Source organism: Hesperophylax consimilis, chromosome 14 (assembly GCF_061612785.1).
Source record: "Hesperophylax consimilis isolate HC1 chromosome 14, BYU_Hcon_1.0, whole genome shotgun sequence".
NCBI lineage: Eukaryota > Metazoa > Arthropoda > Insecta > Trichoptera > Limnephilidae > Hesperophylax > Hesperophylax consimilis.
In genome coordinates this window covers 32,144,451-32,170,919 of record NC_142849.1, presented here as the reverse complement: position 1 = coordinate 32,170,919, position 26,469 = coordinate 32,144,451, and the positions used below count along the sequence as shown (strand labels likewise).

The following is a 26,469-nucleotide window of genomic DNA, read 5'->3' as shown; positions in this document are numbered from 1 at the left end:
AACCTTGCAATATCAAATCGAAAGGCAGAACTACCGAGGAATTTGTTGCGATGTACGTATAAATATTATCATATAATGCAAATCGATACACGCTTATAATATGGACAGCTGGCAAATGAATTAACGTCAGACAGTTACGTAAAAGTAAAAAAAATACTAACAACTTGACAATGTCGAACTAAAATAATAACTTTTTGACACTAAAATGGAAGTTAATTAGATAATGAGGTCTTTAGTTATGACTGACAGCTTTAGTTCTTCCAGAACGAAATCAATTGATCGCGTATACGATTTCATTTATCTTAAGGACTTAGTTAATTCACACTCATTAATTAATTTATCACTTTAAAACCGTCTTCCGTAATCTTCTTCATCTTTTTTAACGCTTTTAATGGAGGCTTAACGGAGTGATTAGAAGGTTTAAATTACACATGGCAGATTTCGCTTAGTTTTCATAAAGAGGGGTTTGGAAGTATATGGGTATAATATAGAAAACTTGCTTTTCAGATCAAGTAAGACAAAAATTTGGTAATGCCATCGTAAGGCGAAACAGATATCAAAGATAAATATAATTATACCTGAATTTTAAAACATTAAAAATATGTTATTATGAAATTAGCTGTAAAGCTACAAAACCAGCAAAAATAAAGAAGCTGTTATTGACGTGTTTTCTTTATATCTAGCGTAGTGAGTATATATGATGATGGCTAGTAATTATTAAAACCAAACTACCAATCTTTTAGTAACTCAACCATATTTAATTAAAAATTGTTACTTTTACACTTTGTATCCCAACTACGAGTCGAAAAGATTCTAAGGAATATTTTATATTAGGAGAAACAGCAACACAAGATTTTTTTAATACGAAGCTACGATAATCTGCGATAGTTATAAAAGCACTGTTTTTTAAAATATTTTATGAACATAAGCGAGTTAAGCAGTATTAAACTAAACGCTTATTTGCGTATAAACCCCACGGTACTGAAACACGGTATTAATGCACAGATTTATTTACTAATTACAAACTTGTTGCAGTCTGGGATTAGAATATCCAGAACGGAAGCTTGATGCAGTTTCTAACAAAGTGACGTTTTGATGTTGCCTCTTAATTACATTTATCGAAAATACTACAGGGATTTGATGACTTGGATATCGCTTGCATTTAAGGCTACACAGGACTAAAAGCGGGGGCTTGCTCCCGGCACACATTTTAATTAATTCCGATGAATTAGTAACGATAGTACATCTTTTTTGATCGATACTTACGTATGTAATTAATTTATATTTAATCTTAAGAAAAATAGTGCCTTAACATAGTTTAAAGGGGTTATAAGCTATGGTAATTTAATTAGTAATTTCCCGAGGTATTCGTTTAGAAACATCTGAGATTTTAGTAATATTATTAATATAATAATTCTTCAGAAATAATTCAAATATACCCATCGGAAAAATCAATTTTCTAGGCCTGCATTAATATTTTTTCCCACATTATTTTAGAGATTTGCTAGGGCAAATGCAAACGTAGGTCTGTTCAATACACCAGTGCCACGCAACGCATATTTTTGTGTATGGATTCTTCACTTAGTCGTTAAGAGGAAGCTACAAGCCAAAAATGTGTATATTCTTGGTATACCTTATGTTGCAGGGAATAGGCAATACAATTGCTTGACATACGGAGTCTAGAATCGTTCGATTTCAAGCAAAAAACTGGTTTTTATTTATTTTGTAGATAATTTTGTAAAAAAGCTTAAAAAGTTATTCAGGTGAAACTGTCACAGATAATTTTAGCTATAATCCTGTATTTTTAAAAAGTTGTTTCCTTTACGCGTTTATTCTATTGAAAAATATTTGTTTTAGTAGTTTACATTTGTATTTTTTATTGAGTAATTTATTATTTTATTTGTATTCTACTCAAGCGAAACGTTAGGAAAACCTTCAATTTATCTAAGGCATATTTTTTGGTATTCATAATGTACAGCGATTCGTTATAAAGATTAATCGAAATAGTGATTTAGCATTAAGTTTCGCCTTAAGATTCCAAATATATTTTAATGTATTGTTAGGTTTTAACCCAATTTTTTTTTAAATTTTCAATATGTGCGTTTACGTGTGGCGTTCTTTGAAAGTATACAGTGTTAGTGTTAGAGGTGCGTACTAAAACCGTATATATAAAGATTTAAATAGTAGGAAAGCATACAGTGTAATGACGAGATTAAAGCATATACGCCTATATACCTATACTACACCATTACAGTTTCAATTAATCTCCGCCATTAAGTTTTTAAAGTAAGTTACAGATTTTATTTATTAATTTTTAAATTATCTTTATTGCCTCGAGCTTTCATTTGTTACAGCCAAAGTGATTGTATAATACTCAGCTAAGTGATGGAAAAACCCACATGAAAAACTTTTTTTATATTTGCGTAGGTACTTTAAATATTTTTTTAAACTATTTTTATTTAAAATATTTTTTTACAATTGTTGAAAAGAATGTGACCTTAGTAGGGTACTCCGTTCAAAGGTCACATTTTATACATAAATTGTAAATTTAGTCAAGTTTTTTTAAGAGGTAAATTAAAAAAGCAAAATAATATAAGAAAAACATAACGTTATACCAAAAAATGTATTGTGGAAAAACATACAGAAAAAAAATTGTTTTAGGGAAATCAATAGTTTAAAATTTTGTTGGTTTATACATTTCATCATTGTACGAATACATTAAACAACAACACAGTATATGAATTATATATGTACGTATATAATTATAAAAAATATACCTATTACATTTTTTTATAGGGCGGAGACGGTTTGCATATAGTTCCCGTGAGCACTTAGGATATAGGCCCATTGTGCTATCTCTCATTTTACCTCAATCCTTTAACAACAACCCAGTTCCTTTAATAAAGTTCACCAGGGTTGTTATTAGATATGTGGCCATATTTTCTGGTTAAAAAATGTGTATTCACAGGTCTCATTTCTCCTCTCCAATCCCCTTTGGTTCCCTGAAGGCCCCACAAGGGAAGAGAGCCTTATCTCACCTCTCCATTCCCCTTTAGTTCCGTGAAGACCCCACAAGGGAAGAGTTCACGAAGGTGGCCTTATCTCTCCTCTCCACTCGTTCTTGGTTCCCTAAAGGTCTCACGAAATAAGAGGATCTCATCTCTCCTCTCCACTCCTCCTTGGTTACCTGAAGGCCCCATGGGGAAAGAGTCCATTCCCCGTTGGTTCTCTGAAGGCCCCATGACGAGAGAGTCCACTCCCCCTTAGTTCCCTGAGGGCTCAACGAGGAAAGAGGGCCTACCTATTCCATAATATATCATTATATTTTATGTACTTTATTTTTATCGTTATTTGGTTTAATTGAAATAATTTTTTAAAATGTATTCTATTACACACAAAATAAATATTCGCGCTGCCTGAAAGGGTTAAATGAAAACCTGTGTTGGATTTGTTTTTCATAAACAAGCTTGGCCAGGTTACACATAATCATGTTGTTCTGATCTGCGATTCAAACAAAAGTTTTAAATCAACAAAGAACTGCATTCAATACAAAAATGTTGACCTTTAAATGCATTTATTTTTGTTAAAGTTTACCTTTGTCTTCTGAAATCCACAATAAATAAACAGCCTCATGCTCTCAATCGGTGCTACGTAACACGAAGTTTGAAATCCAATAAACATCAAAGCCATTATATTTACATAAATGTCACATACAGCCAGTAAGCTTTCCCGCGGTAGAAGCTTGGATATAACAATGACTGATTTCAATTTATAAATGGCAGTAATCATCGTCAAAGAACGGATCAAACAATTACATGAAAGGAATGTGCAGTGTCAATAATCTGTGCATTTGTTTCTACTTAGTATTTTTTGCTTTCATGTTATACCTTATCGGATAATTAATTCAATTACTTACACTTATTTGTTGAATTTAATATAAATGTAATTATCTGTAGTGATTTTAGAACGAAAGTAAAAAAAATAACTCGTACTATAATAATTACATCTATTTAAGAAATTATAATTTAAAACTTTTAATTTTTTGGTTGACTGAGTATTGAAATTTAACAGAGTGCATTTTTATCGACAACGAGTTTATTTGCTAAGTTTCAGCTCGTTCAGATGTCGGAAAGTGAGTTAATTTCCGCTTCCAAGATGTACATTCATTCACTACCCAAAACAAAAGTGGAATTCAAATAGATGTGTTTAAAAATAACTTCTTAAAGGCGATGCACTACGTCGTGTAATATTTTAAATTGAGCCACTATCAATAACAACCCTTACGGAGATGGCGATAAGGTTAAAATTCCCGCTTAACACCATCCGCCTCTTTTAATTTATGCAAGAAAAAAACATGACCAAAAAGTGCCTTTTATTTTATTTTGTGGATGTTCAGGCATAAATATTTTTTTTTCGATCATTTTATAAGTAACTTAAATTGCCGCATTATACAATAAAATCATAACCGAAAATGGGTTCGTAAGTAGGAGATTTTGAACTTTAAAGCAGTTTTCATAGGCCTTTACACTATTTTTTCTGTGCTTATAAAAAGACTTATCTAAAAAATACTAGATTATTTCAAAGGCCAATATGTATTCTACTCGCAGTATTTAATTAAAGCATCTGAAAAAATTCTAGGCGACCAAATTTTCAAACCAAAAACACATGATTTTGAATTACTACGTATGGCATTGTTTTTTTGTCAACCTATTTTCACTACCTAAAGATTTGTGGTGAAGTATTTAGCCTTCATAGACATTAACTAACTAACCGTCTAATATCCGTAATCTAACTATAACCGTTTCCTCGCAGGGGCAGGCAGAGACGATGGACTGCCAAACAACTCGGTCTTGGCACACACTTCTTGCCTCATTCACATTCATATATCGTCTAATAGAATATTTTCTAATCCAAATTAAATACCAATGCTACTACTCCACATTTTCCTCAGTCTGCATATAGGTCGTTTCAACTGAGAGAGCCACTAGATCATGGATTTAGGTATTCTGTCATTACGAATACTTTTCACCACACGATTAGTACAGATCCTACAGAATCTTACGATGATTCCACATTGATTTCTCGTGTAAGTGGCTCATTTTATATCCATGGTTTATAATTTTTTAGTAAGCGTTCAAAAAGAAGAAGACGATGCGATGGTTTGAAAGGGAAATATGTAAATACGAATTTTAGAGGGAGAGCGCTAAATTTAAAAAAAAATAATAGGCGTAAGCAAAAATATTTAATAACGCATGATATATTTTAGATAGAGCAAGAAGCATTTAAAACAACACTGTGAATTTTTTGCATACACATAACATGTTAATTTACAGAATCACGGTTTTTTTATAATATTCGGTGTATACTTTGCGATTTTTTTCAATTCTAAAAAACAAGTTTCCAAGAAAAGTATGTTATAAAATAATTAATTATTAATTAAGAAATTCGGAATGCGGTGTTTCGAGTTTTTAAGTATTTTGCGTTCAAAGAGTAGAGATATTATTTGAATTCTAAATTTAGGTATCATTTTAGGCCATTTATTTTTTTTCAGGTTAAAAATTTAGGCTGGTAATAGTGCTACGCGTTAGTTGGTTGCTCACTAATATCTATTTGGGTAAATGAAGAGCGGTACTGCCACGCGATTCACTACCGGCTACGTACATCGGTCCAGCTCGTCAGCGCTACGTCGTCGGTTGACCGACGGTATGAGTTGCATTATTTCCAGGATTTTATGTGAAATATACACTTTATCTTACGTTAATAAATTAACGAAATAAAATATTAAATTAGATAACCCTCATACGACCTAACTACTTTTTTTGCTCACACATTAAATTAAAGTAACGAAATACGTATACATTTTACAGATAAATTATTAATGTATAAAAAATATATAAAAAATAATATTATTTATCAATATATTTAATATATTCGATAGTAAAAAAATAATACAAAATTCAGTTTTTCCTATTAAATTTAATTCAGGACTGTTCAAGACACATAATAATAAATGCTACAGCCCCTACCTAAGCCCGCCTCACAACGCAGCCCAACTGGGTGGCGACATAGCTCGCCTACCTTCACACTGCAGACAGAGGCTTGTTAGGTACCACATATAAAAATTAGAAAATGTTTCAACTTCAACATTGCCAATGATTTATAACTTCAACTTGAACACAGAATGGAACTAAAACAGCTTTGCTGAATTAACCTAAAAATGTTATAATTATAAGGTATAATGCACAATCAAGAACATTTATTTGATAGTATTTAACGAAATAATTTCACCGACTTACAATCTGTTAACGTTTTTTTTAGTGTTTTTGTCATTAAATTTGTTTGAAACTGAACCACGTAACCTACGTTTTTGAACAATTTTACTTACTTTTTTTATAAATATTGATCAAAATACAATTTAGAAACCCAAAACACCGTCACCAAGTACCAAATAATTTCAATTTGCCGCCATTGAAAGGAATGTCAAAGCCAATACGCTACACTAACTCCCGATAGCGGCTAGAGTTGAGTTGATATTGCCTCTGGTTCAGTGGGAGTTGGACGTATTATTAATTATGGAACTGAGATAATGCTTTCGTTTTTAGAAGAATATTGAAATTAATTTTCGATTAATTTCAATATGCCTTTTGTGCCATGACTGTTACGAAACATCGATCGCAATGTCATGGTTTAGATTTGCCAAGTCATGGATAAGCAATCTTGATTCTCGGAGCAATAACAGATTACTTATGCTCGGTTGTTCTGCAATCAAGTCACAGGTAAGTTATCCCTGGAGATCTAAGTTAGCGATTCCCAATACAACAGTTAACTTGCCACAAACTGTTAGAGGTCTCGTACCTGACGCTTTTCAGCGAAATAGTTTCGCATTTGAAATGAAAATCTAATTATTATTGTAGAAAGCAATCACTTTGTGGTTTGACATATTTAATTAAAAAAAATATATTTTTGTTTTAAAACCACGATATTTATTAATTTAAGAACCGATCGGTTTCGCTTTACTTAAGCATCATCAGGGTACAAATTAATACTAGTAAGTAAAGTTAAAGCTTAAGTAAAGCGAAACCGGTCGGTTCTTAAATTAATAAATATCGTGGTTTTAAAACAAAAAAGTATTTTATTTTATGAATATCTAATTATTTTTCTTTTACCACACTTTTGGACCATGTTTTTCAAGTAAAAAATAGAATAATTTAATGAAAATTTGAAACCGAAAAAGATAATGTCGCATCTTGGACTTGAACAAAGGACCTTCGCCTTGCCGGAGCGCTGCTCTACCAACTAAGCTAATGGAACCCTATCTTTTTCGGTCATATTTAATTGCATCATACTTCGAATAAGAACTACCAACTTAACTTCAATTTCTCCCCTCACATTTTTACCGGCTGCTATATTTACGAACTAAATGCAATCTAGATAGTGTATTGGATAAATATAACCTTTTTATGTGCAACATATATTGACTTTTCTGCAACCGTAAGATGAATATTAATTTTTAAAATTTTTAAGGAGTAAGACCAAGTAAATTTTAATATCTAATTTTAAACACAATATTACCGATTTTAAACGAAAATTTAAAACACAAAAATCAGAAGCAGGGCCCCGGAGAGGCGAAGGTCCTGGGTGCAAGGCATAGACCTTATCCTTTTCAAGTTTTTATTTAAGAAACGCTAACAGTACTGTCTTTATAATTGAAATATTTATACTTTAACGTTATAATTTTCTTAATATATTATACAGAAATGAATAAGTAATGATTTATGAACGTTATCGGCCCTTTTCCAACAACTTTATCTACGTTAAATTATGAAAAAAGATTTGACCTCGACTCACCACTTTATTAATTGGAATTTTGCAATTATACTACCGAGCTTTCAATTCAACAAGGAAAACTAAAAGGCAATAAAAAAATTCACCGTCTAACATGCCAGTTTTAATTTTTTTTAATGATACAAGTCTAGAGGATAATTGATAAGAATAAGGGATGATAATCGTTGTATTGACTTCCCTTGTGGACAGAAAAAAACTGTGCAAATATCTCGACTCTGAACCTCTCTGTCGGAGTGTTTTCGGTACAACGAAAAAGTTTTTTTTTGCTTTGTAATAGAACTCTGGAAGCCATTTTTTCCAGCTCTATTCCGCCAAACGGACTGAAATTCTGGGTACGTATTAAGAATTATGGTCTGAAGAGGATTTATTGGTAAAATTCAGTAAAGTAGCATTTTCGAAAAAAAACTAAATTTTACCTACTCAAATGCAAGACTTTTACTCAAATGCAAGGGTTCGAACTTTTAAAGCCATTTTCTCCTGACTGATATTTAAGATAGTTATTTAATTAAAAAATAAAATTAGTTATACGAGCATATATAGATATTGGTTGCGCGCCAAAATTATTTACTGTTTGGTATAACATGTTGATATAACAATATTTATGTACCAGACCACTACAGCCGAAGTCGATACCATGACTTATTTAGAGTACCAAAAGGCAAAACCGACGTCCTGGCAAAGCATAGCATGACGAGGGGTGTGGTGCTGTTGAACGAACCAGCAAAGAATTTGGATGTAAATGACTGTTCTTTAAACGACCTAAAACAATTATTGAAGAGTCACTTACCCAAATGCTGATATGATGTAAAATTATACTGTTTGTAAAATTGTACTGTAACTGGAACGAATGTTCTGTTGTACAATAAAAAAAATATATATATATAATCTTCACATTCGTACACAGAATCAATGCTCTCACTGAGACGAATAACTGCTATGGTTGACTTGAGATTTACGTAAATAAACTTTTTTTGCTGATGGAGCTGATTGATTCAAACACATTTCGAAAAAAAGCTCGCATACGAATTAAGCTGTGTCGTTAGGTAAACACTCGAGTGTTTTCAAGGATTATTTTCGATTAATAATTTGTAATGCGTACATCACGAAACATGTTGACAGAAAAGTTATTTACAGTTGGTATTTTTTGACGGTGCAAAAGCAGACGATGTGCTATAAAATTGCTGAGTGTTTGATGAAGAATTCGATGAGTCGATTTGTATTTGATAAAATGAAATGGGAAGAGAAATTTTTAGCCGGCTCAATATAAAACACATTTTTATAATGTTGGTATATCCGTTACATATTAGGCATAAGGCACACGGGGAAAAATCAATATTGCTGATTCATTAAAAGCCTGGTAAAAACGGGATAGCATGTCGTTTCCTAATGAAATATTAGTACATTCAATGTATAGTGGAACATTTTTTTATGCCACTGCGTTTGTCTTGATAATACACAATGCGAAAATATTAGAATTTTGATGAAAACGTGTTCTGACATCGCCATATATAGTTTATAGCCTGTCAATTCATTTGTTTAAGGCCTGCAGTCCCATTTTGACACGAATACGATTGATTTGAAGAGATTCTTATTAAGTTAGCAATATTTTATGTCAGTAAGGTTCTCAGTGCAGGGCCGTTTTAACAAGAAGGTTCTATTTGTACTTCCGCCCAGTGAATCATTAACTGAATAACACATACGTCAATAACGTCATAGGTCACTCTAAGTAGTTTGATGACTTAGCAAAGGTGCCGGAGTTCATTTGGTAAGGTTTATCCAGGTCTTGGTGGTGGATGCGTCTAGGTAGGATTGGAAGAGGCCGGTCGAAGAAAACCCATTGACCCCTCTGTCCGAACTCTCGTGACTCCTTGATTCAGCCTCATGAATATCTTGCACCAGTAGAAGGGATGGATTCATACCCACCCCTCATACCTTTAACTTCCTCGTCTTCTTTTATTGTGAATGGTATTATAATCATATTTTTGCTTACATTCCAACAACCTTCAAATAAAACACATGTCAGCGTAATCCTAGCAGTTATTTACTAACTTATCTTGTCACACCATATCTTTGCAGACGTAGGCAGATTGATTTATTCACATTAATTAATCGTATATTATGTAGGCTGTCATTCGGTTCTTTTCCACGACCCCTCTCAACTACCCAATTGATTTACTAAAAAACGGAAGTTAAAAATACTATTATTATTAACAGAAACATTATTACAAGTAGTTCTGTGAACAGTTGACCTCGCGTTCAAAAAAAGTATGTTTCCAATTTTATCTAAACTTAAAACTCTCCTTTTTTGACCGTCATATCCATAAGGTCATAAACCTTTTTTGACAGTCATATCCATAAGGTCATAAACCTTTTTTGACCGTCATATCCATAAGGTCATAAACCCTTTTTGACAGTCATATCCATAAGGTCGAAAACCTTTTTTGACCGTCATATCCATAAGGTCATAAACCTTTTTTACCGTCATATCCATAAGGCCATAAACCTTTTTTGACAGTCATATCCATAAGGTCATAAACCTTTTTTGATCGTCATATCCATAAGGTCATAAACCTTTCACCTTCACAAACCAAGACATAGTAAATATATAAATGTGTGAAAAATTAAAGATTTTGAAGGTAATCCTGAAGAGCCCTAAAATCTCCAGTCTTATAATAAATATCTGCTAATACAAATACTTTCAATAGTAATGGAGTGTAAAATAGCAAATTTAAAATTATGTATCTGCGTGCAAAGCCGTAAACTTTCTGTTTTCTGTTTTCCGTATCTGTTTGTAAATAATAAAATTAGATACAACCTACAAACTCGTTAAAAATTGAAAAGCGCCCTTGAGGTGATTTTTCACAAAAACGGCGCTACACAAATTATCCAATTATTATTATTATTATTATCTAGTTGTAATTCGGAGAGACCTATTTACACGCTTTTCCCACGCCTTTACGACACAAGGATTTCATCTGATAGTATTATTATTTAATGACAGTACAGCTTAGGATTGTTGTAAACGGAAGTGGCGCCCTCTGTTATTTTAAAAAAGAACAGTCAAAGTTTTCAATCCGTGGCAGCGGTTTCTTATCTACTAGTTCCTAATTCATGTTCCTGCATCGTTGTCCCACATCAGGGTCGATATTATGTTAAGGTATAAAATATGAACAGTGCAGTGTGTATCTATTCACGTTGACATAATGCGTTCTCTCTTTGGTCACCACGAAATATCAAACAAAGAATACAAACATAGGTCATACAGGATACAAGACGACGCTGACGTTTTTTTCAACAAGACAAAAGATTTTTCTTACGAGATGGTTTCATTCATTGAGATGTTCATGACTGCTTGACATTTAGGGGATGTTGCTTTTGTCGTGTTTTAAATAGGGAAGAAGCGCAAAACGAGTAAAGAGAGCTAAAATAACTTTATTCATTTAAAAAAAAAAATTATATGTTTTTACAAAATTCTAAAAGAATGTGAACTTTCTTGGGCACTCCGTTTTTAGGTCACATTGTACATGGTTTTGTGTATTCACTATAAATTAGGTAAATTTTTTTTATAAGTTAGTTTATTATTTTAATTAAGCTTATGTATGTTAAAATATTAGAGGATGATTATAAAGCAGTATCTCTAGAAGACAAACATAACACAAGCTTTAACAACTTACAACATTGTATTTATATTCTTTTTCATTGTATATATTTTCCTTCCAAGAATATACACAATTTACGCCTGACTAATAATTTTTACCCAAATATCTCAATTTTTAGTTAAAGCCTAAAAAAATTCCTATGTTATTAATAAAATTGTTTTGTCACTCAATTCCCTTTCTTATGTGTGGTCTCAGCTGTTCATCGCAGCAGAAAATATAATAAAACGTCTATCATAATATTCCATCACTTCATCAGGATATTATTTACAAAAAAAATGTAGAGAATTTCGTATTTACTGTCAAGTATTGTTTATTTTTATTAACAAATAAACAACTGATAAAGTTCTTTGTTTAAGACACTTTATTTGAGTTATGCGCGTGGACTGGTTTTGGTTGATCTCAACCTTCATCAGGACAATAAACATATTAAGTTTATATTTTATTGTCCTGATGAAGGTTGATCTCAACCTTTATCAGGACAATAAACATATTAAGTTTATATTTTATTGTCCTGATGAAGGTTGATCTCAACCTTTATCAGGACAATAAACATATTAAGTTTATATTTTATTGTCCTGATGAAGGTTGATCTCAACCTTCATCAGGACAATAAACATATTAAGTTTATATTTTTACTGTCCCGATGAAGGTTAAGATCAACCGAAAACGGTTGAAGTGAATAATAACTCAAATAAAGTGGTTTTAAGTAAATAACTTTTTAATTTGTATAATGTCAAGCCACAAAGGGTTTGCTTTCTTCGATAACAAATAAACATTTGTATTGTAGGGCATAAGGGTTGTAACTGGTGTTGGTTTTATCTAATTTTTTACTTGATGTTACCACTACACGGTAATTACAGTATATTCTATTGTAAATAATTAGTGCAGGATATTGTATGTTGTACCAATGTTAATGTTGTGTTTTTGGATATGTATTAATACATTTGGAAAGTCTATCGTAAATAGGGTTCCATGATAACTCAACACAGTGACAATCCAACACACTTTTAAAAAGTGATATAAAGTGATTAGAAACGATGAAAAAAAATATTTAAACCTAACCTAACCTAACCTAACCTACTTAACCCAGTTAATAAAGTTTTTGTTTTATCACTTTATTTATACCTTTTTAAAGATGTGATGAATTATCAATTTGATGAGTTATCCGGTCACCCGTAAATAGTTATATTTCACGATACGAGTGGAATAGGTTTGGAATCAATATATTATTGGTAATAATATACGTAATGGTTAATGGTTGATTTAGCTTTAATGAACATAAGTGTACATTATGGCTGGTCGTAACGTTTTCTTATAGTACTTGACATCTTAAGTTCCACAACATAATTGAACTAATATTAATTACTGACTAATGTTAGTAATTAACAAATTAATTTGGTAATGAAACACGAACTAACATGCGCTTAAAAACAGTCTTAGGATATAGAGAATCTTGCATGTAAGATCCCTTATTATTGATGATTTTAATTCTAAGGACAATTCGACGGATGTCATGAGGAGAAAAAAGACTTTTGTTAAATTATTAAGAATCTCTTCAAATTATTGGTAATTCCGCTTAAAAACGCGATTGCAGGCCTTACGGCAAATGAAAAGCAATTTGCCTAGAGATAATATATTCGTAATTTACTACAAGTTTATCAGGAAACCTGTTAATTCGTACGAAAGGCCAGCAAGTCCCGTTTTTAACCGGAATTACCAATAAGTTGAAAAGATTCCTTAAATATTAGCAAGAGTCATTTTTCCTTGTTAACTTTATTTTTATTTGAACTACTTGCATAGTCAATTCATGGTGTGTTTTTGAAAAATTTCAATGTGTTTGCGTAGAAATATTATAGAGTATTTACATTTTACCGGAGCCCGTTTAGTGAACTTAATGCTGATTTTCACCATAAAACTGTTAGTTACTAGTTACGTTGCCTAAAAATACCAATAACCTTACTGTTTTGTAAAATAATTGTATTAAATCTTTGCTAAGTTCCTACATAATCACTGTTTAAACGAGCATTATTATAAATGAAACTTATTTATTTTTCAGGATCCTGCCTCAGTTATGGGCACTCTTGCTGGGGAGGTAACTATAAACGAAAATAATTAATTACATTGGCATTGTTTTTAATTAGATGCTGTGTAAGAGTTAACATAAAAGAAAATTGAATAGCTAACTTAAATATTAAGACACGTGCGGTTGAAATTAGGAATTGTTTCCATTTATTAAGTTTTTGAGAAAATATTTGTTTGAATTGTTTTTATCACAAATAAATATGTGTGTGAGTAATAAATTTGTATTATGATGGGAGTTTCTTGGTGGAATGTTTGCAGACGTGGAAATATTGCATTATTTCAGTGTGTATATCTATAAAGTGTGATCTACAACGCTTTTATTATTATTTTAATGATAAACTAATGTTTATAAGACGAGGTTTTTTATAGCACAAAGGATAACAAATTACTATAAGCAATAATTAGTTGCCTGAAATATCCATACAAATTGAAAATATCTCGCGAGTAAAAATGAATGCCGCCGACGGGAATTGAACCCGCACCCTTTGATGTCCGGTCAGGTGCTCTGGACCACTGAACTACGTCGGCTTATTCCAAACCCGCTAAATAATTCAATATGTACTAGTACCTCAATCAACAATTACTGATTATAATATTTTTACATTTTTTTTAATTTTTTATTATTTTTTTATGATGTTTTGAATTTTTTTATTTTTTTTGCTGCATTTATTTTTAGTCGGGAGATATTTTCAATTTGTATGGATATTTCAGGCGACTAATTATTGGTTATAATAATTTGTTATAACGCTTTTAATGAAATGGTTGTCGCCAATTCACTTAGGACCTCTCAGACGCAGATAAACAAAATAAATTGTCTACTTGCAAATTTGTATTAATAGTTGTTGTTCCTAATAATTTACAGCCCACGGAAAGCGCAGTTCCCCCCGCGCGCAGCAGCCCTTGGCGCCCTCCGAAGCGGCGCGCCTCTCCGCCCTCGGGGACCGCTGGTTCTTCTCCCGCCTGCTCCGCCCTCAGCTCAAGGAGCAGGATCTGTCTCTGCTGGCCGCCCTTGCCATGAACGTAAGTATTGATGTTTTATTTATTTATATAATTACGATATTATTTTCTCATTTTCGACAATAATTTAAAGCGAAAATAACCTAAATAACCACAGAAAATCTATATTTGTCTTTAAATAATCTTGCAACTTTATAACTTGCAGTAATCGGATACTTGATTTAATTTTTTCTACTGATGAGGATATAAAAGTCTATGAGTTAGCCGAATCCTTTGACCCAATTGATAATCACCACCCTCCACTTACAATACTAGTACCTAATACAATAGAGTGTGACCCCCTAATTAAAAATTGTAGTCGTAATTTCATTAATGCTAATTACCAGGACATTAATCATGCACTCAACAAAGTAAATTGGTCTGTTCTCAAGGAAGGTGATCTCAACTATAGCGTAGAACTATTTTACTCTCAACCACAGACATAGGAATTAATAGACGAGAAGATAATGGCGAGGGGTAAAATCAACTGTTGAAGAACGAAGGGCGTAAGGCTGACTGTGATTCGTCGATAAATCAATCTGACAGTAAATAGGCATCTCGCATTATAATATCACCATTTACTTCTTAAAAGTAAAATCTGCTTTTGAATGAATAGACATTTTTACGTGGGAGCGCAAATTACTCGCCACGTTATGAACAAATTTTCCAAATTCGGCAAAAAAAATCGGTTTTATTTTCAGAGTCGAATATTTCGTTTAAGTATTTAGTTAAGACACTTTTATAAATGTTCATAATTTACTTCCCAGCAACCAACCAGCTTTGTGTTTCGCGTCCAGACGTTTCTCGATGTGATAGTAACAACTGATTCATATTATACGATGTGAATATGCTTAAAATAAAGTAAAATAATGCTTATATATGGAATGTAATACGACAATTGGGTTTATTCTCTTTTTCACATCTATTTTTACAAGTTTTCATAGTACAAGTCAATATTTTGCCGTGTTATTTCGTAAAATGAACCGATGATGCCTCGACCATAGTTCGCACAAGAATGATGACGTCACGTTTTCAAATTTCACTTGAGGCCATACGCGAGCCCAGCCGGCTCCAATGGAACCGGTATGGGGAGTGGGGATAATACGCTTTTAATCACTTAGGGCAGGTCTACTAATATTCATATGTCTATGCTCTCAACTGAATAGTATCATTCCCGACACAATTCCTCTAATTCATCATTAAGTATGAAAGTATCCGATATGGTTCAGACAAGAATTAATTCAGTTAATTGTTATTAAAAAAGAAACACATAAAAAATATAAAGAACACAGAACAATTCCCAAATATATGGAATTCAACAATATTAGAAGAGATTGCAAAAAAATGACAAAAAGGTGTTATAAAAATTACATTAATTCGGTTGAGAACACGATACTTCATGATGTAAAATACTTTTGGAAATACACAAAATCAATGAAAAACAATGATGCTGGTATTTCTGGTAATATACGTTACAGACAAAACGGCTCCAGTAAAATTTATGAAATTGTTAACATGTTTGCTGATTACTTTAAGGACGTGTATGAACCTGATATTCCAGATGACTTTATTCCGTACTTCAATTCGGATATAAATTTACACTTATCGCAAATACACATTGATATTGAAGACATTATAGTCTGTATTAAATCACTTGAACCCAAAACAAGCTCGAGACCTGATAAGATTCCTTCCATCTTACTTAAGAATTGTGTCCAAAGTTTATCTGTTCCGCTTAATATACTGTTTAACAAGTCACTCTCCACAGGACACTTTCCAAAAATATGGAAACTTAGCTACCTAACTCTTGTATTTAAAATTGGTGATAAATCCTTTGTTGAAAATTATCGGCCTATCTGTATTCAATCGTCTATACCTAAACTTTTCGATAAATTGATTCTTAGGAAAATCAGCTTCTTTGTAAACTCTTTTATCGCAACTTGTCAACACGGCTTTATCTCCGGCAGATCAACTTTGACTAACCTAACATTATATGAAAATTTCATTTCCAATGCACTTGCCAATGCCAACAAACAACAAGTTGATTCTATATATACCGACTTCAGTAAGGCGTTTGATAAGGTCTGTCATAAAATCCTCATGAATAAACTTTTGAAACTCGGCATTAATGGAAACCTTTTATCTTGGTTTAAGAGTTACTTACTTAGGCGTCAGTTAATTGTCTGTATTAATGATCACTTATCCTACATTTCCGAAGCTACCAGTGGCGTACCCCAGGGTTCGCATCTTGGTCCTTTACTTTTTAATTTATTCATTAACGACGTAACAAACATATTCACCCGTGTTCTCATTCTAATGTTCGTTGATGATATGAAGATATATAGAATTATTGATAATATCAAGGACTGTCTAACACTTCAATCTAATATTAATAGCTTTTACGATTGGTGTCTTAAAAACAAATTAACTCTTAATGTAAAAAAATGTCAACTTATGAGATTCCACAGAAAAAAAATCCATTGTTGTTCATCTACTTTCTCAATAATCACCCCTTAGTATCTGTTGATGAAATAAGAGACCTTGGTATAACCTTTGACACTAAATTAACATTCATTAAACATATTAATAATATAACCAGTAAAGCAATGCGAATGTTAGGATTTGTCTTACGGACTTCAAAGGATTTTAAAAATTTAAAAACTGTCAAATTACTTTTCACTTCACTTGTTAGAAGCCAACTAGAATTTAACACCACCATTTGGAGTCCTTACTACAGTGTAGATGAGAATTCCCCTGAGCGAGTCCAACATAAATTTATACGTTATATTAATTTTAAATTGGGAATATTCATCAAAAATATTAATTACCCCTCTCTGTTACAATTATTGGGACTCGATACATCAAAAGAAAGAAGAATATGTTTTGACCTATTTTATTTATTTAAAATCGTTACCAACCTGTTGAACTCCCCTGAACTTCTTTCGTTAATATGTTTCCATGTACCTAGTCGATCAGTTCGTTTCAAATTACCCTATTATTGCAACAATACAGGATCTAACGCTGAACTCAATTCCATAATGAATCGCCTACATGTACTTGGAAATAAATATGTTTTGGATGAACCTATAAACATTGTTAGTTTAACCTCATACAAACACTACTTAATTAAAACTGTCTGTCAGCGCTTCTCAGATTGACTATAATCAAATACAGTTTTAAAGTATCAGTTTTTATGTCGATACTACTATTTCTATTGTTCTCTTTTATGTATTTTATATTTATATATTTTTTTATCTATGTATATTCCGTATTCATATGTAAAACAATTTGTCATTCTTTTGTAAAAGCCGCTATAATCGGCGTTAATAAATAAATAAACTTGAATCAATCCAAAAATTCAATTAGTCCGTATCCTCGCCATGTGCAACATTCTTTGGGCAAATTTAAGCTTGGGAAGCCTTAACATATATGACGTTTACGTACTCTAATCTTACAGAAATATACGTAAATTGCAAAATTTTATCATTATGTTACTGTAACTGTTACGCTCATCGAGCGATGAGGGATGTTGATGTTATTAATTGATAATCAATCTAAAATAGACAAATAGTAAGTAAGTAAGGTGTTATACAAGGAATTTTTCAACGCCCGGAAAGTGTTTTCAGAAGTTTGTTTATCTTAATTTCGTGAATAGTGCATTGAATATAGCAAAAAAATACCATATAAAATTTAAATCCTCGCGTATTATCAAATAACGAACTCAATAAATTAGCCCACCAAAATGATTTGACATTTTTAAAGCTCTTGATTTCCCGCTGACGCAGGAGCATAGACTCACGTAGCAGAGAAAATCAAGTACTTTCCTAAGTACTTTAAAATTATAGACAATACGTGCAATATTGCTGATATCTAGGATTCCGAACTATAAACAATTTTGTTCCAAGACGCTCTTAGCTTTACATTCCAACCAAGTCGAGCATTAAATCTACCGATAAACCGGTCCTATGTCAAGCTTTAAGTGTATAGTATTATAACATAGGTAGGAGCTAACACTGCCACCATTGATCCAATAACCAAGCAACACAAGCAAGCATCGAAGCAGACCGGTCAGTGGCTGAGTTGGCATCGCGTTTAGGTTCCACCCAGGCGTAGTGTGTTCAATTTCTCAGTTAGAGTATTTTAAATTAAAAATTTGTGTTGTTATTTTTGTAACCAACTTCTAATAGTTATAAACTGCACTTGCTTTCAACGCAGGATTTCCCAATGAGACAGGCATTAATCACCAATCATCACCAATAAATAAAGAAAATATATTTTCTTTCTTCATTTAGCATTAACACCATCGACTTTTGCTGTACGGCAAGTCACTCCGTTGTGTCGTAGTGACTCGCCGCACTGCCACTCCATTTTCACGGTCCATTAATATCGCATGCGACTAGTTCCATTTTGTTTTAAAATGTTTATCAGAACTGACGAGCTATTTTTTTTCTTGTAAGCATTTCACTACGAATTCTCAAAAGGTTGACTGACTTTTATTAAAAATTATTTTACTGGATCTATATAATATTTTTAGACTGTTTTTATCTCCCTCACTTTCTGTTTCAATTTCCTAGTATTTCTTCTATATAACCGGAGTTGCAAATGTTTTTTTTAAGATAAATCCGAGTTCAAATATACCTTTGACATTCATATTTCTGTCTTATTCTTACTGGAAAACGAATTAACCTAAAACAATAACATTTAAGAATCACTAAGGGATATTTTTACAAAACTCACTTTGATAATACACCAGTTTTTACAACTGTACAAGGAGAGTTCTTTAATTATTTTTAAACCGTTTTTTATGAGAAAAAGTTGTTATTCCAACATTGTCTGATTACAGGAAATATTTCGTTATAAAATGGAATAAGTCAGGACTAAATTATTGTATTCCAATTCGAGACAAACAAAAAAAATATATATTTTGGTATGACTGTTGCGGCCAAATGTCATTTTCTAAGAATATATGTATTAAATAGAAAGCTTACTATTTTCACTGCTGGCACTGTCCAAGAATTAAATCAAGATGGCCTAAAAATATTGACGAATTATGTATGAACTTACTTCCACCTATCGGGGAAAAATGAAAGCTATTTCTTACCCAGCGGTAGGAAATCTTTTTTAATGGAGTTTTCTTGGTTTCAGCGTCAGGCGCTAGATGGCAGTAATGACGCCGAGATGTTCCAACACCGGCGTGCCCTGAAAGAAAACTCTGATATGGAAGATGAAAGGAGAGACTACGTTTCTGGCAGAATTAACTCGTAAGTCAATACATTGCATTTATATAATTGATGAATAATTTAATATTTTTTCTTAAGAAATTTTCAATGAATACGACTCTTAACATGAGTCAACAAAACATTAACTAACTGTAAAACAGTCAACCCGTCTGTTTGTCTCAGCAAAAACTCACCAAAGGTGAGATTTAGTATGTTTACATTTTTACAATATTTTGTCTGGAATTTCAAAATAAAGATCATTTATTAATGGCATCATGAGCTATGGAGTAAAAATATCAATTTAACTGTTTGAAAAAGCCTATACTCAATGTTCTTCGCTCTGCATTTTATAATGGATGAAAAACAATAATAATTGAAATAAAACAATAACTTTGTTTGCAACCACAATCTATTTATTATAATTTTTTTAATAACGACTGGTTTCGCATCTTCTATTGAAGATGCTATTATTAAGGGAAACAGCTTTAAAAAAGATAATCGTGGTTACAAACAGAGTTATTGTTTTATTTCAATTAATATGTTAAACTACAAAGTGACTGCTTTATAAAAAAATAATAATAATGAGGTTTGTTTTTTATCATAATTTTTATCATAGAGGAAGGAAAAACAGAGGCCGGCAAGTCGTACCACAGCCATTGATGTATTATATTTAGATGAGACATAAAGCGAAACAATAGGTTCCGATTTTTGACCTCTAACTCTCCCAACGCTCTAACTAAAACAACTGATTCCGGTCTACGCGCACCGCTTATCGTGTTATAATAGTGGAACAAATTTTGACGAGATATTAGTAAGCAGTAGCGCCTCTAATTGTAGCTCTATGACAACAGGCGAGCTGTTCAAGTGTTGGGTGCGCGTTTAGTGTGTTTTCCGAAAATGTTCCTGTGCCGAAGGGATCAATGACCCTAGTTACTCGGAGCACATTTCATTTAAATACCAGAAGAACAAGAACAGCGTTTCAGCCAAACAACTATGCTGTAAATATTGCAATCCGTTTGTTAAGACAGAAGAATTTATCAAACGGACAGCTCGTTTCTGCACAGAATCACGGGTTTTTTTCTAGTATTTTTGGACTTCAGACCAGAAGTGCCTGATGCCGGAGGGGTGCAATTCCAACAGTGGGGTACAATTATGTTACACACAGAATCAGCAGTTGTGTACTATTAAAGCCTATGGTCATTAAAGGGATGTATGAAAGTATTAAATTGCTAAAAAATCATTCAATAAACCTTTTTACACTTGACCTATTGTATATGGCTCACGTAAGAACTCATATATCATTTTGATTTGGAATCCTTAATACCAAACTTATATTAACTGAATTGAAAATATTCAGTATTCAAGGGGGACATCTAGGTCTGCGAGCCATTCTAGGGCCTCAGGCGTCATCTTGTGAACCTCACCAATCCCGCCGGGGAATGAATGGAGCGGGCACGTAAATGTGGTCAACGAATTTAATGAAGATGTGATATATCTCACTGTATATAGCACACTGGTTCGATGGTCAAAAGAGTCGGGCCTCTTATGCTTGCATCTTTGATGGTTTTAAAACGCTTTGGTGTATTTAACTCATTACCGCCAAATTTGTGGCTTGGCTCCCTTTACATTTAGAGCGTCAATGTTTAAAATCAAATTAACCTTACAATGTATCTACTTAAATCAAATAATATGAATGTTAGTATATTACTTACATTACGTAATAAGGTTACATTTAATATCTACTTGCATCCGTTTTTAACGTTAATCCCGCACAAAAGTCCTAAGAGAGACTATGACATTCCCAATTGGCGTATGTAGTGAGACTGAAGATAGTGAGGTGGGGAAGGAGATGGGAAATAAGATGGTGGAAGAGTACCTGGCTATTCAGATCTTGTCATCAATCACAGCTAAAGCCATTTCAAGCAACGACTCAATTCTGAATGGTGGTCTTACACAAGGGCGGTACTGAGAGCAATCAAATAAAATTTAGGTATGATTTGAGATTTCCACGGCCAAAAGTATTAAATTGATTTGTTTTGGGGGTATTATGCCGCGTTGCGCTACCTCCTACTTTAGCCAACGTTTCGGACAATATTACAGCGTCCACTACAATTGCCACTGCAATGCTGTCATAAACGTTGGCTAAAGAAGGATTTGGCGCAACACGCCATAATACCCTAAAAACAAATCACTATAAAATAAAGTTTACTTCCCAATCTGTAACCATAACATTTTTTATTGTAAATGGAGCTTAATTTGTTTATTTTATATTCACCGACAAATTTATAGTTAAATTATTAATGGACTTTAAAAAAATAAAATAAATATTTCTATTTAGTAGAACTCAGTATACAGTTCCACAGCGATTGTGTGAAACAAGCATGTAAAATAAATTCGCCTCTTTCCTGATACACCTCTCCCTTTCAACGTGATGCTTAATGCTAAGACTTTCATGATGAACACATCATATCATTTCATGTTTTCAGATCCGAAAACATTGAGGACCAGCCTGAAGACAAAAGCCCACTGGACATGATGTATATGGACGACAATAGGCTGGAAAAAGCTAACTACCTGCAAGGACTGGTAAACTAAGCTATATTTTAGTATATAAAACATAATTACCTATGTAATTAATTTATTTATTCAAATTCTCGTACATACATAAACTTGATAACAGTTTACATAGATAATTCTCGTACATAGATGTAAAACTTGATTACAGTTTACATAGATAATTCTCGAACATACATGTTAAATTTGATAAAAGTTTACATAGATAATTCTCGTACATACATGTTAAACTTGATTACAGTTTACATAGATAATTCTCGTACATACGTGTTAAATTTGATTACAGTTTACATAGATAATTCTCGTACATACATGTTAAACTTGATAACAGTTTACATAGATAATTCTCGTACATACATGTTAAACTTGATTACAGTTTGCAAAGATAATTCTCGTACAAACATGTTAAATTTGATTACATTTTACATAGATAATTCTCGTACATACATGTTAAACTTGATAACAGTTTACATAGATAATTCTCGTACATACATGTTAAACTTGATTACAGTTTACATAGATAATTATCGTACATACATGTTAAACTTGATTACAGTTTACATAGATAATTATCGTACATACATGTTAATCTTGATTACAGTTTACATAGATAATTCTCGCACATACATGATAAACTTGATTAAAATTTACATGGATCATAAGTTCCAGAACATAATTAACTGATTATTATTACTAATCTATTAAGAATATTTTTTTGTTTGCATTAACCCCACTCAGCGGACCCTCAAACAAATAATTACCCTCAGGGCCTATGTCATCTTTTGGGATGCCGTGTCTAGGGTATTATTATATAGAACTCCATTATAAATTGGCAAACATCTTCCTTACAACCTTTATTCATATTTAAACAATACAATAATTAAAAAAATCCTTTAAATTATTTCGACCACCGCCCACTTGATTTAAAAAAAATCTAGTGCCCCCAATATTTTTATACTGCGTATCTTAAACACAGTTATTACAAATGTTATTTAAAACATGCGTTTTTATACGGATAGGATAGACAAGATGCGACCCATTCCCTATTACTGAGATCAAGGAATGTTTCATTGAGAGGAAATAAAACTCACACTGAATTATCGAGTGTTTTTATGAACAGTAAAAGAAGGCTTTGAATATAAAACTTATCTAAAATGAAGGAAGAATCTGATGCATTTCGATGAGTTTGTTGATATCAGGCTCGAATTCAATTAAAAACAGCTGTAAGTCACCGCGTTCAGTAACTTGCGACCCATTTCTCTTCTTAGTTAGCAACGTTGCCACAGCACTAAATCCACGTTCACACAAATGCATTCACGTTCATACAATATATCATTGTTATAATGAAGTGAAACAAACTATTTTTATTTAATTCGGCTAGATTCCATCAGAGTTTTAAATATACAATTTTTCTGCCGTCGGTTATCTAGATTTCCTTAACGCCCCCTAATTTTCTTTGAGCCTTTTACTGCCACCCTGAAACCCTCCAGCGCCCACACAGGGGCGATATCGCCCCACTTTGAGAAAGATTTCTTTAGATCATTGTGTTTTAGTGGAATATATACTTTATTTATATAACTCGATGATTTTATCTGTCCAAGGACGGGTTGTTTCATAAAACTTGAACAAATCATCAAAATTAGAAGCTTGTAACGTTGATTGTCATCGCATAGCATTTATCTTACCGTATTCCAATGAAGTGATCCACCATAGCTTGCAGCAATATCATGGGAATTAAAATGACAACGCGGAATATCAATTGAGATATATATAATATGTTATATATTTAATTAAAATTTTAATACAAGAGCAAGGACTCACATTTAGTAATAACAGGGGTGGTTGGCTACTTGTAAGCACAAACGTAATATGAAAGTTGGCAACGACATTTATTTGTTAATTATATTAACTAAGCATCATAAAAATAAGACACCACCAAATGAGCGCCAGTCTAGAATCTATTCTAAACAAATTTATAACATGGTGATATCTACGAAGGCAACCAAATTATGTGTCTATTTCATTTTAAAGTTATGTAAAGGTTCTATTCAAGTTCTGTTTTATATCATTATTGGCCAGTCGTTTTAAAAAATTGAAATAATAACAGAATTTGAATAGAACTTTCACGGAAATTAAAAATCAGCTTTGAAATTGTATGAATTTTTAAATCCCGTTCAAACGCACGTAATACGGCCGTCAAATGATCACCACGACGCAAAAAGCCGCAAACAACCTTGTTTGTCACGTTTTATCATAAAATCGAAAACTTTTTATGTATTGATTTTTAAATTTCTACCAATTTTGTAAAAATACATACTTTCACTTTTATGTCATCACGTAATATAGGTATTGTGAACAGTTATTACAGCGAAACTCAATTTAAAAAAGGTGATTTTTTTCTTTTCAGAAGGACAACAGCGCTGGAGTACAATAGACAACGTTAATTTAATCTTCTGACTTATGATTTCCGGGTTTTCATAACGTTTTCCATTTCATTTAAATTGCAAAAAAATGACTAATTAAAAGATTGAGATAAATGTATCTTGTTAGGATTTTTGCGAAATAAAATATTAAACAATGTAATATTAAAACAAATGGCTGGGTTTAATATTACGCATTTGATCGTTATAACTAAAACTGTTTCTTGCTATATTGATTTGGTACTAACTCATTTGTCCTTTTTTTAGTGGTCCTCCATAATAATGTAATTTTGATAAAATCAAATATCTATGTTTGAAATTCTACAAAGCTTCAAATGAATAATTTATATTTGTGATTAAGAAAATATTGTAATATTTGATAATGTTCGATATAAGTCTGGTAACATGTAATATTGAATGAATAAATAAATATTCCGCATTATAGAAAATTCATGATGCTACAAGAGACAATTTCAATTTATTGAAACTCGTGAAAAATGGTTTGATTCTTTGGTGGAATTTGGTTTCAGTTTTCATCAATAGGCGGTGTTGAAATTGACGATTTTTTTGAAATGAAAATGAAACAGAAAAAAACACAGAAAAATAAAAAAAGTTAATTTTCTCAACTAGGAATCGAACCCAGGATCAACCAACATCCAAGTATCAACCATTTCAGGATGTAATTAAGACCTACATCGGGCCGGCCTTGTGCCGAACGGCACCTGGCGCTGGTAAAAACCTCAAGGGCCCTGTATTAGGTATTATCTGCGACCTGGTTCTTTGGCAAGCCGGCGCCCGGAGCGGACTGCTCCAATTGTGCCTGCATCGGAACCTACATAATTTTTAAATATATTTTTTAATATGTAGGGTTTTCCAATAAGAGGTGTTATTTTGATATTCAATCGTAAAAGATCAATGGTTTCGTTGCTTGTGTGGCAGGAAGCACCGTCTTGTTGAAAGTAAACGTTGTCCAGATCAATACCATCCAATTCCGGAGATAAAAAATCATTAATCATCTCTCGATAGAGATCCATTCACCGTAACTGTTGCTCCAGCCTCATTTTCGAAAAAGTAAGGTCCAATGACTCCGCCGGACCATAAACCGCACCAAACAGTCACACGTTGAGGACAGAGGGGCTTTTTAACAATAACTCTTGGGTTTTCTGAGCCCCAGATGCGTCAATTTTGCTTGTTGACGAAGCCACCGAGGTGGAAATGGGCCTTATCACTCAAGATGATTTGCATTTGATTAATTTTGCATTTGTGAATTTTAATAATTTCATTGTGTTGTTGAAGCGTTTATTGTTCAATTTTTATTAATGACGTAGTTTCTTCTTGTCAAATGTCAAAAAATGACAGCTTCAAAAGGGACACCTACCGAAATAGGGGGCTATTTAAAATAACACCTCTTATTAGAAAACCCTGTAGATAGATCGTATAAGACATTTGAAGATCCGCAAGGCTGATGTAAACGTAATAAGCAAGATTAAGAAAGAGACGCTCAGATTGTTTGGGCATGTAAAGCGAATGAACGAAGAAATGAGTTTTCGGAGAATATATAACGCAAATGTGAATAGTAAGAGAAGTTGGGGATGCCCGAAGAATACATGGCACGATCAAATGAACCAGATGCTTAGGTTGGGCTAAGTCAAGATTTTAATAGAAGAATAATTA

At 32.5% G+C, this 26,469-nt stretch overlaps 1 protein-coding gene across 3 annotated transcripts in view; it reads left to right on the top strand.

The window, feature by feature from the left end:
- LOC149418199 (uncharacterized) overlaps window positions 1-25,121 on the top strand; it is a 36,811-nt gene extending 11,690 nt beyond the window's left edge. For all 3 annotated transcript variants that reach the window (XM_089639365.1, XM_089639364.1, XM_089639363.1), the window contains 5 exons: window positions 13,561-13,596; window positions 14,449-14,606; window positions 19,728-19,843; window positions 22,288-22,387; window positions 24,783-25,121. In XM_089639365.1, coding sequence (XP_089495491.1) covers window positions 13,561-13,596; window positions 14,449-14,606; window positions 19,728-19,843; window positions 22,288-22,387; window positions 24,783-24,809 — 437 coding nt within the window. In that variant the 3' untranslated portion in view covers window positions 24,810-25,121. The remainder of the gene's footprint in view (window positions 1-13,560; window positions 13,597-14,448; window positions 14,607-19,727; window positions 19,844-22,287; window positions 22,388-24,782) is intronic.
- Window positions 25,122-26,469: the final 1,348 nt, after the last annotated feature.